Source organism: Tyto alba, unplaced genomic scaffold (genome assembly GCF_018691265.1).
Source record: "Tyto alba isolate M040663 unplaced genomic scaffold, T.alba_DEE_v4.0 Super-Scaffold_18, whole genome shotgun sequence".
In the NCBI taxonomy this organism is placed as follows: domain Eukaryota; kingdom Metazoa; phylum Chordata; class Aves; order Strigiformes; family Tytonidae; genus Tyto; species Tyto alba.
This window is the reverse complement of record NW_024881280.1, coordinates 6,001,866-6,018,648: the sequence shown is the minus strand read 5'-3', so window position 1 is coordinate 6,018,648 and position 16,783 is coordinate 6,001,866. Positions and strand designations below refer to the sequence as shown.

At 40.0% G+C, this 16,783-nt stretch overlaps 1 protein-coding gene across 1 annotated transcript in view; it reads left to right on the top strand.

The window, feature by feature from the left end:
* Positions 1 to 16,783, top strand: part of CUNH11orf49 (chromosome unknown C11orf49 homolog) — an 87,347-nt gene that overhangs the window by 15,714 nt on the left and 54,850 nt on the right. Inside the window, exon 3 of the mRNA XM_032993418.2 lies at positions 11,428 to 11,558. Coding sequence (XP_032849309.1) covers positions 11,428 to 11,558 — 131 coding nt within the window. The remainder of the gene's footprint in view (positions 1 to 11,427; positions 11,559 to 16,783) is intronic.

Below are 16,783 nucleotides of genomic sequence, written 5' to 3'. Positions count from 1 at the left end.
GGAGAGAAAAAGAGAAAATTATGACACTCAATGCAAGACTGCACTGAGCCCTGTGATCGGTATGAAGCTGCTGCTGTCAATGACCTAGCTGTGAAGCAACCCTTTGGGCTGAAAATCGCAGCTGGGATAATGTGCTTGATGGCTCCTGACAGGCTCTTACTTGGGATTCCTTGATCCCTAGGGCACAGCATAAGAGTGCTGTCTACCTCTGCTCAGCCCTTCAGTGATCAGTGGAAAGAGAATGAATATATGCACTCCGACACAGCACTCGTGCCAGAAGCTCTCAGGAGTAGATTTTGCAGCTCATGTGAATCAGTTGCTACGAGAGAGACATTTTCAAAGTCTCTCTCCACAGATTATATGGATTTGCAGGACTGAATTTGTTGATAAATCTTTCTGGGGAGAACTATAATAGTTGCATATTTCTCCACTTAAGAGTGTTGCTAATGGACACAAAGCCTTTCTGTTGAAGTCCATTTGTTGACTTCCAGTCTTACATCTACAGAGAAGAACTGTCAGAATGGCAAAGCCTCTTCCTTGTAATCTAAGTTTCTCCAACCCGTATTAGAAATGGCCTACTGTGCATGGGATAAGCATTTTGTATGAGAGCTATGGAGGATTTGGGGGTTGTGGATAACTTGGTTTATTTGTGATTAAAATTATGTGTATTTTGTCCAGAACCTGTAGATCTGCCACCTGATTATAGAATTGCTTGGCAGGAGGAACAGTGTTGGGATCTTCATCTGACAGTCAGGATCTATGAATTCCTGATTTTCCCAAAGTTGTTTCTTTGTAACAAACATTGCAACAAGTTCCAGCCTGACAAATATGCTGATTGGGATGACTGCTGTTGAGTAAACAGCTGGAAAAAATGTGTCTATTAATAGGAATAACACACTGATTCCCACTGTAGTTTGTACATGTTGCCAATATATTAGAAAATGTAGTAGTGTTTTCTTCTTACATACTGGAGAATCTTACAGGTGAGTGGATACTCTAATGAGTCTAAACCCTCACAAAGAAATCCAAGGGGGAGAGGGGGAAAGATAAAGAAGCTTTGTAATAAGCAAGACAATATTGGAAGGCTTGTAGCCAAAGGAGTAACGTAGAATTGAACATGAAAGACAATATTTACCATTGGTGCTGTGTGCGATAATATACTCCACTTAGGAATACTGTTTTGGTGACAGAAAAATCTAGAGGTTTTGCCATAGCATATGAATGCTAGCTCTTGATATCAGCGTCCTGTCAGCACAGGGTAGTATCTGTAGATAACCTTTCACTTGAATACTGACTTGAGCTGCACGCTGCTTTTGCTATTTGAAGAGAGGCAGTCACAACGTTTATATGCAGTGTGGTCAGGTTATGATGCTTCTAGTATGTATTCAGTGGTATAGCAGTGCAGTCTTTGCCCACGTCTTTCCTGTTCCTTTACATCATGGAAATTGCATATTTATTTGTGGTCTTTGTCAGAATAGTTGCAGCAGAAGTGGACTGACTACCTTATGGAGACCTTATATAGTTGGGTAAATTTGTGTTCCTTCTAACAGCCCTGAACATTAAAATGCACACATTTGCCATGAAGTTGAGCTTCCTTTAATAATGGTTAAAGCCAGTCACATATAGGCAGCGTTGATAGCTAATAAAACTGAACAACAGATGTTTGACATTTTCCAAAAGCCAAAGTCTAGAAACCTGACAAATGCTACAAGTGCTAGGACAACATGTAACTGAGTTAACTGTGTTTGTGCTTTTTGTCTGGGCTAGAATCGAATGTACTATTCTGTGTCTAGTTTTAGTTCATAACTCAAGCATAATTCTGTTTATGCTTCCAATTTTTTTATTGCTTTTCATTATAGTTGTTAATGTTACTGGTACAAATTTGGAGGTGTATACAATCCTAGCTGGGAGTTAAAATTGGACTTTTGTGACACTTCAAATCTGTAAATTTATTCTTGAAATAAGTCTGGATAATTTAGGGATAGAGGGAAAAGGACAAAATCTTAGGGTGTGCTGAAAATTCATCTCTCTGATCTTGATTAGAAGGTAACAGAGAAGTAATTTTTCTTGGTTATGTGCATTTGTAATACAGTTTTTCTATTCCCCAGTCCATCCCACTGTCTGCATTTGGCAGTACAACAAAATAGAGATGCAAGTCATTGCTGTTCCTAAGGAAATCTTTAAGAAGCCTCCTGTATATGTGCTCTTTGTGGTTATTTTGCCATAACTCATTTTGTCACTTAGGTATTTCGTAGTGCTCATCATATCCTTTTTGGGATGCCACCAGGGTCTTTAGTTTAATTTTACTTTCTCCATCAGTCCACTTGTTTTTAATATCTATGGTATTGGGTGGTTCCTGCCTTATCCTCACTGTTGTGTTTCTGATCACAAATATCTGCTCTGTTTTAGTTTGTATTCTCGCAGAAGTGAAAGGGCCCTCAAGTCAGAATTTGAGAACTGTGGCAATCTTCCATTGTCTGTCTTCCACTGAGGAAAGGTTAGTAGTAGAGCTCACCATGATGCAAAATATGCTGAGGTCACTGTTTGACAATCTTTCTCCATCATTCTGGAAAACTGCTCAGCTGCGCTTGCTGAGTCAATGTGTTGGAACATGTAGGAAAAAATGAGAAAGATAAATAGTGACACATCCACAACAGATGTAGTGGGACTATTTACAGTCTTTTGCATACAATCTGCAATGTGTATATAAAGAAGTAATCTCTTTTCATGCTTGGTCATATGCTGTAAGAATTGGATTTCCTGCAGCTTCTGTAAATGTTTTGAAGAAAACTGTTTTAGTGATGTGAAGTTGGCACCAGGAATTCAGCAGAAATGCACCAGAGAATGGCAGCTTTAGAAAAACATAGTAATGTAGGATGCTTGGTACACATTGGTGTTTTTTCTCTTATTACATGTTTTGTTTTGGTTTGTTCTTTTTATTATTTTAAGGCATAGTTTTAGCATTTCCTGTTAGGAAGGGTGATGGGTTTTTTTTTGGAACGTACTGTTTCCTCCAGTAAAGTTTTTGATGTCTCAAGCTGTAAGAGAACCGCTGTTGAATACATGATAGCTGTATCAATAACTATACCATTCTCTGTATTACTAACTCATATAGTTTAGTTCTGGTTTTAGTGAAGCATTTTGGTGTGAGTCTAGGCTACTATATTATAGGAGATCAATTTCAGAGGAGTTCTTGGCTTCCATCTATCTAAGCTTATAAGACTTTGTATTAAATTGGAATAAAGTAGTATAAGTTCGAGGAACAATTAATTTTTCCCAGAAAGATCTTTAAGAAAAGATGGATCAGAATTGAAGTTGTTTGGTTTTTTTTTGTTTTTGTGGTGTTGCAAGGACTTTTGTATTCAGTTGTAGGCTGTAAAATATTGTGGTGTCACATAAAATCTTGAGGAACATTTCTAACTGCCTTGCTGTAAGAATACACGTGTTACAGTGTGGCCAAGGCCAAGAAATGTAAAATTTCTGCAAAATTGCATATGCTGAACTGTAAAAATCATCAAATGCCTGGAACACTGGGATGTGATAAGATCCCACAGTAGGATTCCTTATCCTTTACAGGATAAAATCCCTTAACTGTTAACTGATCTTCATCCCCATGAAGAGCAACCCCCCTGAAGTCTTGTACCTTTTCTTAAAAAAAAAAAAAAAAAAAAAAATCTAGTTTCTAGAAATCTAAATGTCTTCAGAGAACCTGAGACTTTCAGTGCTGTGTAGTGTTGAAACCATACAGATTCCAGAATACATTAGCCTTAGAGACTTGCAGTAACCTTATGTCCTGCAAAATTAATCCTACTGTGTATCTTCAAACGAATTAGACAAACTGTAGCTGGTCAACACAGTAGCCAAGCAGTTGTAAGCACAAAGTGGTTTAGGTAAGCAATCTCTAAATGCAGTTAGCACTAATGTCAAATGATGAAGCTTAATCTATAATAAGGAATTTTGGCAAGGTTCATTTGTTGCCATGATGGAAATACTGGAAGCTGCTCAGTCTTTGACGTGCTATAGTTCTTGCCAAGGCAACTGAATAGGTGAGAGAGTATTAGTTGTAAAGTTTTTTTTCTTCTGAAATTCTCCAGTCTAACCAAGACTGAAAAGAGCAAGTATGGGAGCTGCATGCAGGGCACCAGTATTGAATCTTTTTGGAACAGTTATTAAGTTAAATTTCAGTAGTTCCTGGATCATCACAGTAGTAACGTGATTGTGCTGCCACCTTTTAAAATAATTAGAAGTCTAATTCATAAAACATGGAACTGTATTACAATAAGATGTACAGGAGATTATGTGCAGAATGAGCAAGCAGGCCCTTACTCGTGCTTATCCTTTGGCCTCAACTTTCTGAGAAGCCAGTTTGTCTTGACTCAGCGTTACACTTTGATCCCAGCGGCACGAGAAGGGTGCGGTTTTTCAATAATTTTCAAATTCATGCTTCTCCTTCAGTAGACATTGACATTTTGGTAGGAAAAGCCATCTCCAGCTGATGTCAATTCCATTACTACTTCCAGAGTTGTTGTTAGATCAGAGGAAATCTGAACACTACCTTACGTTGCTTGGATTTTTAATAGTGTTTCTTGTCTTTGTGCGACCTTCTCAGCCTTGCCACGGGTTAACTGTATGGTTTCTGTAGCATCCTCCAGCTAGTGAATTAATTCCACAGCATGACAGGGAGGGCAAAAATACGTCTGTTGGTTAATAAAGGAAGCCAAAGAAAGGAGATCATGGCTGTATGATAATAAAGTTTATTGAAGACCTGAATCTCCCATACCCTTAGCATATAGAAGGTTATAGAGCAGTTCAATAAAGAATTTTCTTCTTGCCCCAAAATGTCTAGTTGGACCAGTTTGAACAAATTCTAAATACATTAGCAGGAGAATTAGCAGCTTTCTTTGTGTAGTTATAATTGTGGAATTTTAAAGTTATTTATTTATTATAGGTTTTTGGGGAAAAGGGCAATGGGTTTTTGAGGGAAGCTGGGTAGCAACTTGCAGTGATCTCCATAAAACTAGTTATAATGGTATTCGTGCAGCTGTCTCTGTGGTACACAACTTGCTGCATTTTTTACTGTAAAAACTAAGTCTCTGTTTATACCAGCAAGACCGAGACTCACTGAAACACCATGTGGTCTGAAATAGCACCTGATCAGACTGAAAGAGCTAGTCCTGGGCAATTGATGCTTATCTCTGAAGCTTCTTTACTTTTCCCTTAAGCACCTTGGAGGGCTTCTGCAGGGCTATTTACCTTCTTCCATTGTATTCTCTTTCCCATCTTCCTGAATACTAGGTTTCGCAGCTCATAACTCTAAGAAGCAGCTTTATTTCAGAGTAGAAAGGGGCCCCAATATGTGGCCTATTATATCCATATCAGCTTGCTTACCCTTTTCAAGCAGCTATTGTGTTTTAATAGGGCCCAGCCTGGCAGGGGGAGTCCTTAATTCCTACTATATAAGAATGGCCAGCTTAAGTTACAGCAAACTGCAGGATGCTGCTCTGATCAAAAGGCCTCTGTTTTTAGAGATTCCCCACCCCCCTGTTTGCCTTTTTGTTTTGGTTTGTTTTTTTTTTTTTTTTTAAAAATCCTTGGATAATAATTCAACATAGTAAGGTCATTTTAGCTTTTGATTTGAAAGCTTCAAGGTGTTAAATTACTGACCTAGCATAGGAAAAATTAAGAGAAGGGGACTCTAAAAAAGATAAAGGGATTCTGAGTAATAAAGAACAAGCACAGAAACTCCTTTAATCCTTTCCTTCTCCAGGATCTGTAGACTGGTCTCAGGGGGTTTGATTTGCTACAAAGCAACATAAGAAAGCTTGTCTGCTGCCTATTTTGAGCTGTGTCACAGGTGCTATGGTTCATTTCCTTTCAAACAGTACTTGGGATAATCTCTGTACCACCTGTATTAACCCTGCCATGAATACAGACATTCCTGAGCCTGTACCAAGAAGCCTGACAACAAATCATTAAAATTTGTGTCACACTTCCCTCTTTCCCCACCCTTTAGCTGAAATAAACTTGAGTGGGTGAGACAGAAAGGATCTCAGAAAATCCAGTCTCTGGGTGCTGTAGCACTGCAAACACAGTCTCGCCAAAATGGTAAGAGTGTTAATGATTTCCTATCTGCCTGGTTGTTAAAAAAGGATTTTTCCTTAAAGCCAGTCATCAGGAATAACTTTCAGCATCTGTTTCATCTTAACACTGCTAACACATTTCAGAGGAAGTGCCTAAAAAGCACTGCTAATTTCATTAGAGGAAGATGGTGATTTCCTTGAGGCTGACTTCATTGTCGCGAATTTTAATATCTGTGGAATTTTAAAAAGCACTTGATACAACAGCTTTGAATTGAGGAATGCTAATGCTCCTATGCTACCTTCCAAGAGGGGTAGCTAAAGAAGCAATCCAAGTAGAGTAGTACACTTAAACCAATAGGTGAAGAATAGAATGATCTTAAATTAAACTATGTTCGTGCAGCAGTAATTTATTCATCACTGCAGTGAAACTGGGATTTTTGTCCCAAAGGTGCTTACAGTTTTAAGTGTTCCCTCTCAGGGTTCCTTCCAGGCAAGGTAAACCTCACTTTGCTGTTTCAGAGCATAGCCTTGGGGTAAGTGTGATTGGTCACTTGGGGATGCTTTGTGTATGGATGAGTTATTTAACAGCAGAAATTGCCTGGGTTTTAAATCCTTTTGAATTTCAGTATTTTCTATTGCCAGAGCTAGTTCTTTGTTACCCATTGTACCATAGTCTCTAATCCTGATACTCCTGATTATCCCTGCTTACTGTGCTTTGGTTCGCACCATGAAGCAGTCTTGGAGCTCGTGACCTGGGTTCCTGTCAGATGGAACTAAACTGGTAGATGTGTTCCAACTGCAAATGAGCATTCAGCCCATGGGACCAGACTAGAGCTACTCCAGAGCATGCTTCAAGAAAAAATGAACCCTGAGATACCCATAACGTTGACATCAGGTCCGCTGCACTGTTTCTCTCTACAGATGTTTCAGTCATTCTAGACACAGCCTCTCATGGCAACTTTTCATTTGAGACTACCTTCTGTTTTAATGACTTAGACACCTGTGTAACTGGGAAGAAAAGCAGTGTGTGTGTGTGGGGAAATTGTTCATGCTGGAGAAGCAGCATATGCCTTCAAAGTGGTTGTGGGTTTTTTTGGTTTTTTTTTTTTTTGTTTTTTTTTTTTTCCTCCATCATGCACTTGATGGAAAATGGAAGCAGTAAGGCTGTAAGTTAAGGAACAACAGTTCTTGTTCCCTGTTTTCCATTTAGTAGAGGAGTGGTCCTGTGAACTATTTGTTTGCATGATAACCAAAGGTGGCACCTGCTCGGGGAACACCAGGGTCCTGGCAAGCTCTTCTGTCCTTCTCAGGGACTTGGGGCTCTCTCTGCATTGTGCATATTTGGCTTTGCCTGAGTTCAGTAGGCAGAGGCTAACTACTGCAGTGGGTTTCAATTGGGATGTTACCATAGCATCCTGGGACTTCCACAATCTATTTAGAAGTCCAAAGGTTTGAAAAGAGTGCTTGAAAGTTTCTGAACTCTGGCAAGTTGCCGAAATGTAATTACACAAAAGACAAAGCCTTGCTGAAAGCAGCTCTGTTCCGAGAAGCAGCACCTGAGTGCTAGAGTTCCCAGCATAGCCGTTTCTGGGAGCTAGGGCTGTTTTATCACAGCCTCCTCCCCAAATTTTTTCCTTCCTCTCCCGTGCACGTGCCATCCCACAAGCATAGTCTGGGTGTGCTGCAAGACGCAGCTTTCTCAGCAGTGGCGTTGGAAGAGGCTCTGTTCTGTGGTTTGACTGCTCTGGGGCATGTAAAGGAAAGAAGTGAACAAGTAAGCATCTTGAAGTCCCTACTGCAAAAGTTTCTTTAGGTCTTCCATCGAGCAAGAACCTCGCTTTATTTTTCTCTCGTCTTTCTCCAGAATATTCTCACAAGTGAATGGGAAAAGCTGTTTTGTTAATGGCGTATCCAGTTGCATAACAATTCTTGTGTGAAATATGAGCAGTTGCAGTGAACTGGTGCTAAGAAATGAACATTCAGTTCAATTTCTAGTCTCAGTTTCAGAAAGACAAAAAAAAAAATCATGTCATTAGTAACTTCTGTTAATGTTCTAATTTGCCTACTCTGTTTACTGGTAACTAGTGGGCTGGGGCAACCATTAGGTCTGTAATAGGAGGTTTGGAGACTTGCAGAGTTGTTGAAAGCTTTCTTCCTGAAGGAATCTCTTGCAGATGGTTGCACTAAATGCCTAAAGTGGGGAAAGAAGCAGTTAACCAGTGAAGTGAAAAAAATAATTTCCTTGCTTCTGGGTTGACAAACCCATTTCTAAATGATTGAAGACAAACTAATACCTTGTTGAGATACCCTAGTTTGTTCCTAAGTCTTTATCCTGCAGATGTGCTGATAAGCTTTGGCCACTTAACTTTGCCAAGGGTATGAGTTGTTCAGTGAGAGGGTGCAGATAAAGGGAAGACTGAACAGTCCTAAGGGAGGAATCTCAGCAGCTGTTAAACTTGCTGAGAATGTTTGAGCTAAGTTTGTTGCTTTGCTGTTGATATCTTGTTTACTTAAGCCATTCCTCTGAGTCTGCAGCTTGTTATATTTTTGCGTTCAAAAGAAACTGGAAAAGACATCTGTCGTGTGTATATAAAAATCATAGATAAGGTGTTGATCACACTCCCTACATGCTGTTGGAATACCTGCAACAGCTTTGGGTTGTCACCATTTCTTTCTCTTCCAGAAGGGTTTACCTGCAAGCTTTTATTTCTTGCCACATTAACAGTAACTTCACCCCTGGGCAATTGTTAAGCAAAAGGTGGCCAAGTTATTTTTGTACTGCCCATCTACCCATGATAAAGGAATTTCAAAATATATAGTTTGTTCAAAATATGTGGCGTTCCTGTATCTTGTAGGGATTTTGACCCTGCCTGAGAATAGATCTGTTGATTTGTCATTGGGCTGCTCACTGGATAGCTCCATCGTGGGCTGGCTCCTTTGAATTCAGCTTTTACAACTTATAAAAAGGAATTTATAAAGTAGGGTCTTTGAAATGCAGCATCTTAACTGGGATAAAATTCTGCCTCCCATGCTTGCAGACTTGAGCTTTTTGGGGAAAATCTTTCCATTGTATAGTTAAACAAAATCTTATTGCAAGAAACAAGGAATGAAAGAAATAGTCTTTTACTCAACTAGCTGGCGGCACTTGGCTGTCAGCACATCCAGGTGTGCTGATGTTCCAACATATCCACCCACTCTTTTAACTGAGTAAGCAACAACAAATGATATCATACCCTTCTGCCTGCTAGGTTTAGAGCCATCCCATGCTGAAAATGCCAGTGACTTGAGTTTTCTCTTACTAGAACTAAAGAGTAATAACAGAAGGGCTGTCTGCTATGAATTAATAGTATGTTAGCTTCATGTCTGGACCTTTCCATTACAGTTGTGCCAGGATCTGCTTCCAGAAGTTGTTTGTGCTGTAGTTGTTCTGAGCAACATAATTTCGTGCATTTAATTGTATCATCATAGTTTCATCTTCTTTCTGCTTCTTAAACATCTCCCTTACATCTGTCATCTTTCTGAAAGCTGCCTTCTTCTTTTACTCCAAGTTTCTTCTTTTCCATTTGTATCCCTCTCTTCTCCGTCAGCCTGTCAAATCATCCACAAAACAATGCAAACTGGAAATGAAAAAGTCTTACAGGCTGTGGTTAGGGATGAGAAGATCTGAAATGCCATTTCCAGCTCTGTCACAGGCATCTTGTGGGACTTTATGCAAGTTACTTTCCCTTACTCTGAACTTGTTCACTCTAAGGCAGTGCGCTACAGAACTTTATAATGAATACTCTTTACTTACAATGATAGTCGTGGGAGCCTTTTCCTGTAATTTTGGCATATTTTCATCAGGTGCATGATTTATTTATGTACTTTAATCTCTTGGGATAATGGCTGTGCTTTCCTCTGGTTTGTACAGACTAATGCATGAATAAGGTTTCATAAATACAAAATAATATATTTGTCCGTGATATTTACAGAAAGAGCACTCATAATTCCAGAATTCAAGAGTCATGAGTCTTAATCATAAGGTGATTGTACATATTTTATTTGGGTAGGAGGGCTAGAAACAGTGTTCTGCACCTAGCTTTCAACACATGACAAAAAAAAAATCCATTTACTCACATGCCTTTGAGAAGCAGGACATTAAAAAACAGAAACTGTGATTCTTTTTGGAAAAATTGAATTGGCTTCTCTCCACACCCCCCTAGCTGTTACATGACTTTTTAATTTTGCTTGACTCTCTGTGGTATAATTCTCTTTCAAATGTGAGACCCTTTTCTATACTACGAAGGATAAAGTGATTTAAACTATATTTAAAGAGATGATTTAAAATTGCAAACTGAGAGGGTTCACACTGACCACTGGATTTTGTCTGTTGTGGAGATGCTACCTATGGAGAGGTTCTGCTGTGATGAAAGTAAACTTGTGTCTTTTCATTAATTCTCTCTGTGCGGGAGAGTTAAGCTGCTGTCCCAAGTGAATGTTTTTAATGATCTCTCTGGAGTGTTTGAAAGCTTTGTCCCACTTGCATGATGCAGAGGGAAATGCACAAAATCTATCTTTGAGGCAGCCCTGTCATTATACCTTTTGGTATATAATGTTTGTATTTGCATTTCTGTTGTTCTTGCATGTTGAGCTTTACCATGCCCAAAGGAGAGCTTCTTGCACTTCAGAGAAACCTTTTTAAGACAAGTGTTTACTATAATAAGTTAGCCTAAAGTGCTTACAACTCAAATATGAGAAATTTGTATTAAAATACAAGAATGTGAATATCAAATTGACTATCCGTTGTAACGACCAGAATACACTGGTGTGAAGTGTCATTTAGTGAAGTGTCAATCTGCTTTTCATGACAACCGAGGTAGATTTTATCCATCCAATACAGTTTCCGTAGCCTAGAAATGAAATCTTGAGGCTTCTGTTAATGAGGATTTTTTTTTTAATTTAATTTTTTATTGTTTTTATGGCTTCATGGAAAACTGTGATGAGAATAGCAGTGAAGTTCAAATGGTACTAAAAGAAAGAGCATCTTGTGGTCGGATAAACAACAGTTACTCTTGACCAGCCATTTTCCAATGGATTGGTTTCAAATAAGTGGCTCTTGGACACCCCTTGCTGGGATTCTTTAGAATGAATTTTACTTTCATAAACCTCTAATTCCTATAATTAAGTTCCAATGTGTGGTTTTTGCAAATAGTCTTCTCTCTAGAGAACAGATGGGTATAAGCTTTGGAGATTTGGTTTCACAAAATGTAACTGCCAGTGGTTTTCTTGCTACTGTTCCAGCTGGCCCCAGAACATTCACATCGGTACAGCTTTCTAACGTTCTATTGTTTTGACTTTATCTCCACAGTTTTAACAGCGTGCGTCAAGGAACACACATCTTGTTCCGTGAGTTCAGCTTTGTTCAAGCTACCCCTCATAACAGAGCATCTTTTCTTCGGACCTTTTGGAGGTGTTTCCGAACAGTGGGGAAAAATGGAGGCAAGTATGCCAGCATCTGCTGCTGTCCTGTTTCCTTGACATTAAAATCATTAGCTAGGCTATTACTGCAGTACAAATACTGACACTTCACACTTTGTTCTAATGGTCTAACACTGTTAGTAGGGAGACACCATCACAGTTGCCTGTGGAATAGTTAAAAAATGCTTGCAGCACAAAGTAGCATAGGAGCACCTTGTTACCAGTGCTACTTCCATTACAGAATAGCATGTCAAGCAACAATAGATCAGAGGGAGGACATTTGTGAGCCTGTGTGTGTGTATGGATAGAAAAAAAGTAACGTGCTGGGGGTTGGTGGATGGGAGCAGGGTAGCACACCTGGAGGTGGTTGGAATGTAGGGTAGGAGCATGAGGGAAGTAGGTGCAGAGATGATTAGGCAGTTGGGGTACCGAGTGCTTTGGCCAGGAGCCCTGCAGGAGGTGGAGTATCTATATAGTGGTGTTGGGCTGAAGGGTGGTGAGTGCTGCCACCTGAGCTGTGCCTGAGCTGGTCCTGGCACATCTAGATGATGTTGCAGGATCCTGATGGCCGTGGAAGGAGGACCACTGACAACTGTGTGACCTCTTTCCCAACCCCTACCCGCAAGGAAAAAGCTTCAATGCCAAAGTAACTATTCAGCACTGTACTATCTTGTCTAGCTATTCTTATACTGTACTCAGTATATTAGGTTTTACAGAACTGGCCAGAGTTCAAAATAAACTCATGTAACTACATGCAACTAAAATTATATTTTGTTTTAGTTTTTAATTTAGTATTTTAAGCAAATACACTGAATGTTGCTGTAAAAATACGAATTTCGGTGGTTTTTTTACTATAAGCCTCACTTCTTTCAGGCCATTCAGCCTCACTTCTTGTTGCAGGGAGGACTAGAACTGTCTCTTAAATACAGATAAAACCTCACCTTCTGGCTAAGCTTTGCAACACTTCTGCTCATGATGAACAGAGTTTGCAAGACTGGGAATAACAACTTGACACATGCCATTTAAATCCTTGGAGATTAGACAATCATAGTGAAACATGGCAAAATCAGTAATTAGCTACTGAAGTGACTGACTAACCTGTCTGTAACACCTTCTTCCCAGTGATAAATACTTTGTTACATTCTAAATCTTTTACACTAATTCAGGAATATTTTTAAGATTTCAGGTAAATTGTATGGTACTAATCTAACCAGTATGCAATGAGGTCATATTTGACATCAGGTCATAGTCAGGAAAGATAAACTGTAGACTTCTAGAACATATTTCTGTAGGAGAGCTAGAGATGATGGTGAAGAAGTCATCCACCAGAACAGGAGCTGGCAGTGGTAAACCTAGTTGGCAAATTGAGAAGCTATCTGATGGAAAGTACCCACTGCTGTCCTTTCAATGAAAGTTTTCAGCAGGCTTCATCTGTCTAGCATTGACTTCAGCCAGATGATGGGCACCTGTGTTTGTTGAAAAAAAAAAAAAAAGTTTTAGCTACATAGTATCTCCCTTCTCTTTTACCTTTAAGGTTGTGGAAGAAAATATAATCACCAAGGTACTTTGAAGGGGAAGGAGTAGCATAGGAACAAAAGCTCAGGTGGATGTTACTGTGCTCTGGTTGTGGTCTTGAGAGTTCACCATATTTTTTTTGACTTTAAAGTTCAGTGGCAGCACTTTTTGGTCTCAGCAAATATGACATGTTTACCTATTTATACATTTTCTTTTTACATATTTATACATTTTCTTTTTATAGTAACTAGAAACAGAAATGCATCATTTCAGAGAACATGCTGTCAGTATTTTCATCCACTCAATCCAATTTATCCAATTCTCTAGCAGTAATTACAGAAGAGAAGCTTGATTGTATTCATTTTGGTTTTATTTGCTATGGGATTTTTTTCTGCTACTCTTGTGCACAGTGGAAGTCAGAACATTCATGGTCTTTTAAGAACTAAACTGATTTATTAAGGAGCTGAACCTGTACAAAATGATGGGTGAAATATGGTCATTACCACACTCGGGTATAGACTAGACCTGGATTTCTTTCCTTGAAATAAATTGCTTTTAGAGGAATGCAGGAAGGAATCATGTTATACAACAAATAGCAGCAACCAGAAGTGAGATCATTGGTGATCTGAACTACAGAACGTGTCTCTTAATAATAGGAAAGAGTCAGACTAAGTGATGCCCAAAGCAAGTAAGACTTTCAACTTGGAGCTTTCTTTAGAAGCGTGGCTGGTGGTATATCTTCTAATTGGATTATACCAGAAATTAGTTTTAAGATGTTTCTTTATGATCACTGCACTAGAACTCAAGACCATATGTACACATCAAATTAAAAACAGTTATACAAGCTTGCATGGAATCCTGACTCTATCTACAAATAGTTTGTTGCTATAGCATCTCATTTTATGATGATAAAATCTCGACAATTTAAACATCATATTATGGACATGAGTGTATTGGATTTGCGTGGCAAGGTTTTGCTAGCAGGGGGGCTGCAGGGCTGGTTTCTGTGAGAAGCTGCCAGAAACTTCCTCTATGTCCAATAGAACCAACGCCACTTGGCTCCAAGGGGGATCCACCTCTGGCCGCGGCCAAGTCTGTCAGGGATGGAGGCAGCACCTCTGGGATAACTTATTTAAAAAGGGGGGTAAAACCTGCTGTGCAACAGCAGACAGAAGAGAGGAGTGAGAATATGTGAAAGAAGCAACTCTGCAGACACCGAGGTCAGGTTCCCCTGCAGCCCATGATGAAGACCACGGTGAGGCAGGCTGTGCCCCGCACCCAGGGAGGTCCACGGGGGAGCAGATCCCCACCTGCAGCCCGTGGGGGACCCCACGCTGGAGGGGGGGGGTGCCCGAAGGAGGCTGTGACCCCGTGGGAAGCCCACGCTGGAGCAGGCTCCTGGCAGGACCTGTGGCCCTGTGGAGAGAGGAGCTCAGGCTGGAGCAGGTTTGCTGGGGGGACTTGTGACCCCGTGGGGGACCCACTCAGGAACAGTCTGTGCCTGAAGGGTGCACCCCGTGGGAGGGATCCACACTGGGGCAGTTCGGGGAGAGCTGCAGCCCGTGGGAAGGACTCACGTGGGAGAAGTTTGTGGAGGACTATCTCCCGTGGGAGGGACCCCACGCTGGAGCAGGGGAAGAGTGTGAGGAGTGCTCCCCCTGAAGCGGTGGCAGAGACAATAGGTGATGAACTGGCCACAACCCTCATTCCCCACCCCTGTGCTGCTCAGAAGGAGGAGGCAGAGAAAATCAGGAGTAAAGTTAGGCCTGGGCAGAGGGGAAGGTTGGGGGAAAAGTGTTTTTAAGATTTGGTTTTATTTCTTATTATCCTACTCTGCTTTGATTGATATTAAATTCAATTAAAATTTCCCCAAGTTGAGTCTGTTTTGCCCATGATGGTAATTGCTGAGTGATCTCTCCCTGTCCTTATCTCGACCCACAAGCCTTTCATTGTATTTTCTCTCCCCTGTCCAGCTGATGAGAGGAGTGATAGACCGGCTTTGGTGGGACCTGGTGTCCAGCCAGGGCCAACCCACCATAAGGAGTTAGGTAAATGATAGAGTCCTGGTAAGAAATCTGTTTATGATTATGCTATACTATGCAACAGAGCAGGGATGTGCAACCTGCTGGTTTTGCAATTAGAAGCAGGATAGCTTGGATTAATGTTGGTGTATTGCTTTTGACGCCTGAACTACTGTCTTTCTGCATTTGGTGCCCAGTGTTAGGTGTATGGAGAGTTATTCATTGAATGTCCATTTTTTTTTTTAATTAGAATTTCTGTGTGCAGAAAAGGATGAAAATATGCCCTTTGCCTTCTACAGCAAGATTCTGCTCTACCCCAGTTTTCTCTCCTGGGTTTGTTTCTGGGCAGTGATTGCTCTCTGCTTCAGTATTGTTCATTTATCTGTGCGAAGAGCTATGCAGGCATCTCTTGTCTTCCTTTGTCAGAAATATAGCACCGACTAACTTCCATGCCTGTTAGGATGTTCTTGTTTTTATTTATTCCTTTGCCATAAAAGTGTTTACTGCAGTTTTTCTCTCTCATTTACTTTCATTCCAGATTTGAATTTCTGCTTTAGGAGTGAGTGGTGGCTTTTTCGTAGTTTTGTCCATCTGTGGAGGGTATCCCTGATAAACTGCATAGATGACTGCATATCCTCTGTGAGGATAAAGGTCAACATAATAAATGAGAACTTACATCAAAACTTGCACCCTGGCTGGAGAGAAGCAAGGGAGAATAAAATTAAAGATGTAAGACAATGCAATTCCAAGTTTATACAAACTCAAAACCCCTCCAAACAAACAAAAAAACCATCTTTCACTTCTGAGTTTTTAATTGGGATTTTCAAAAAGTAGACAATATCTCACAAATGAGTGAACTGATTGCTTAATCTGGCTGCTAGTTGCTCCACCTTGATGCAGGGGAATTTACTGCTTTGTCTGTCAGTCTTGAAATATAACCATGCCTTGACTTGGAACATGCACCTCGTTCACCCACGCAGATACATCCAGCCATGAGTTCTGAAAGGTCAATAAAAGAGAAATCTATCTGAACAAAAGCAGTGCTTTAATGTACCAATCTGGGTATGTGCAGGCCTGTGTACACACTAATTGATGTGCACTAACATTACTGTTTCTCTTGGGAAATTACTGTAGATGTTACTTTTCTACTTAAATCATTATCCTTTTGAATTACTGGAAACTAGATCTTCATGGAGAAATGCAGCAGCTTTTGTTACATTTTTCTGTTAGCCCTGCTACTTGATGGGTTCTAGTGATGTTGCCCTTCATAACTTCTTTTGTTTGGAGACTAGATTTATTTTTAATTTTGTCTGCAAATAGCAAGGAAAAATGACTAGCTTCACTAGATGTGATAGTAACATAGCACACTTCAAAAAGTAAAGGAAAAGGTGCTTGTTTGTTTATTTTTTGGTTTGTGTTTTTAAAAAGAGGATTTCTGTTAGATGTGCTGGATCTGTTTTTTTAATAGGATTTCCCACTGGTTTTAGAAGCTTAGCAAGATGCAGACTTCTATTTTCAAATATGCATAAGCATATTTGGGATTCTATGCATTGTGGGGAAAAAAAAAGGTTTATTTTAGCATGTGATCTAATGTCAAGAAACTGGCATGGACTTCACAAAATTTCTTCCCTCCGTTAAACGCTTAGTGATGATACGCAACACCCACTGAGATGGTTAGAGGACAGCTAGCTTTTGTGTTGAGAAGCACAG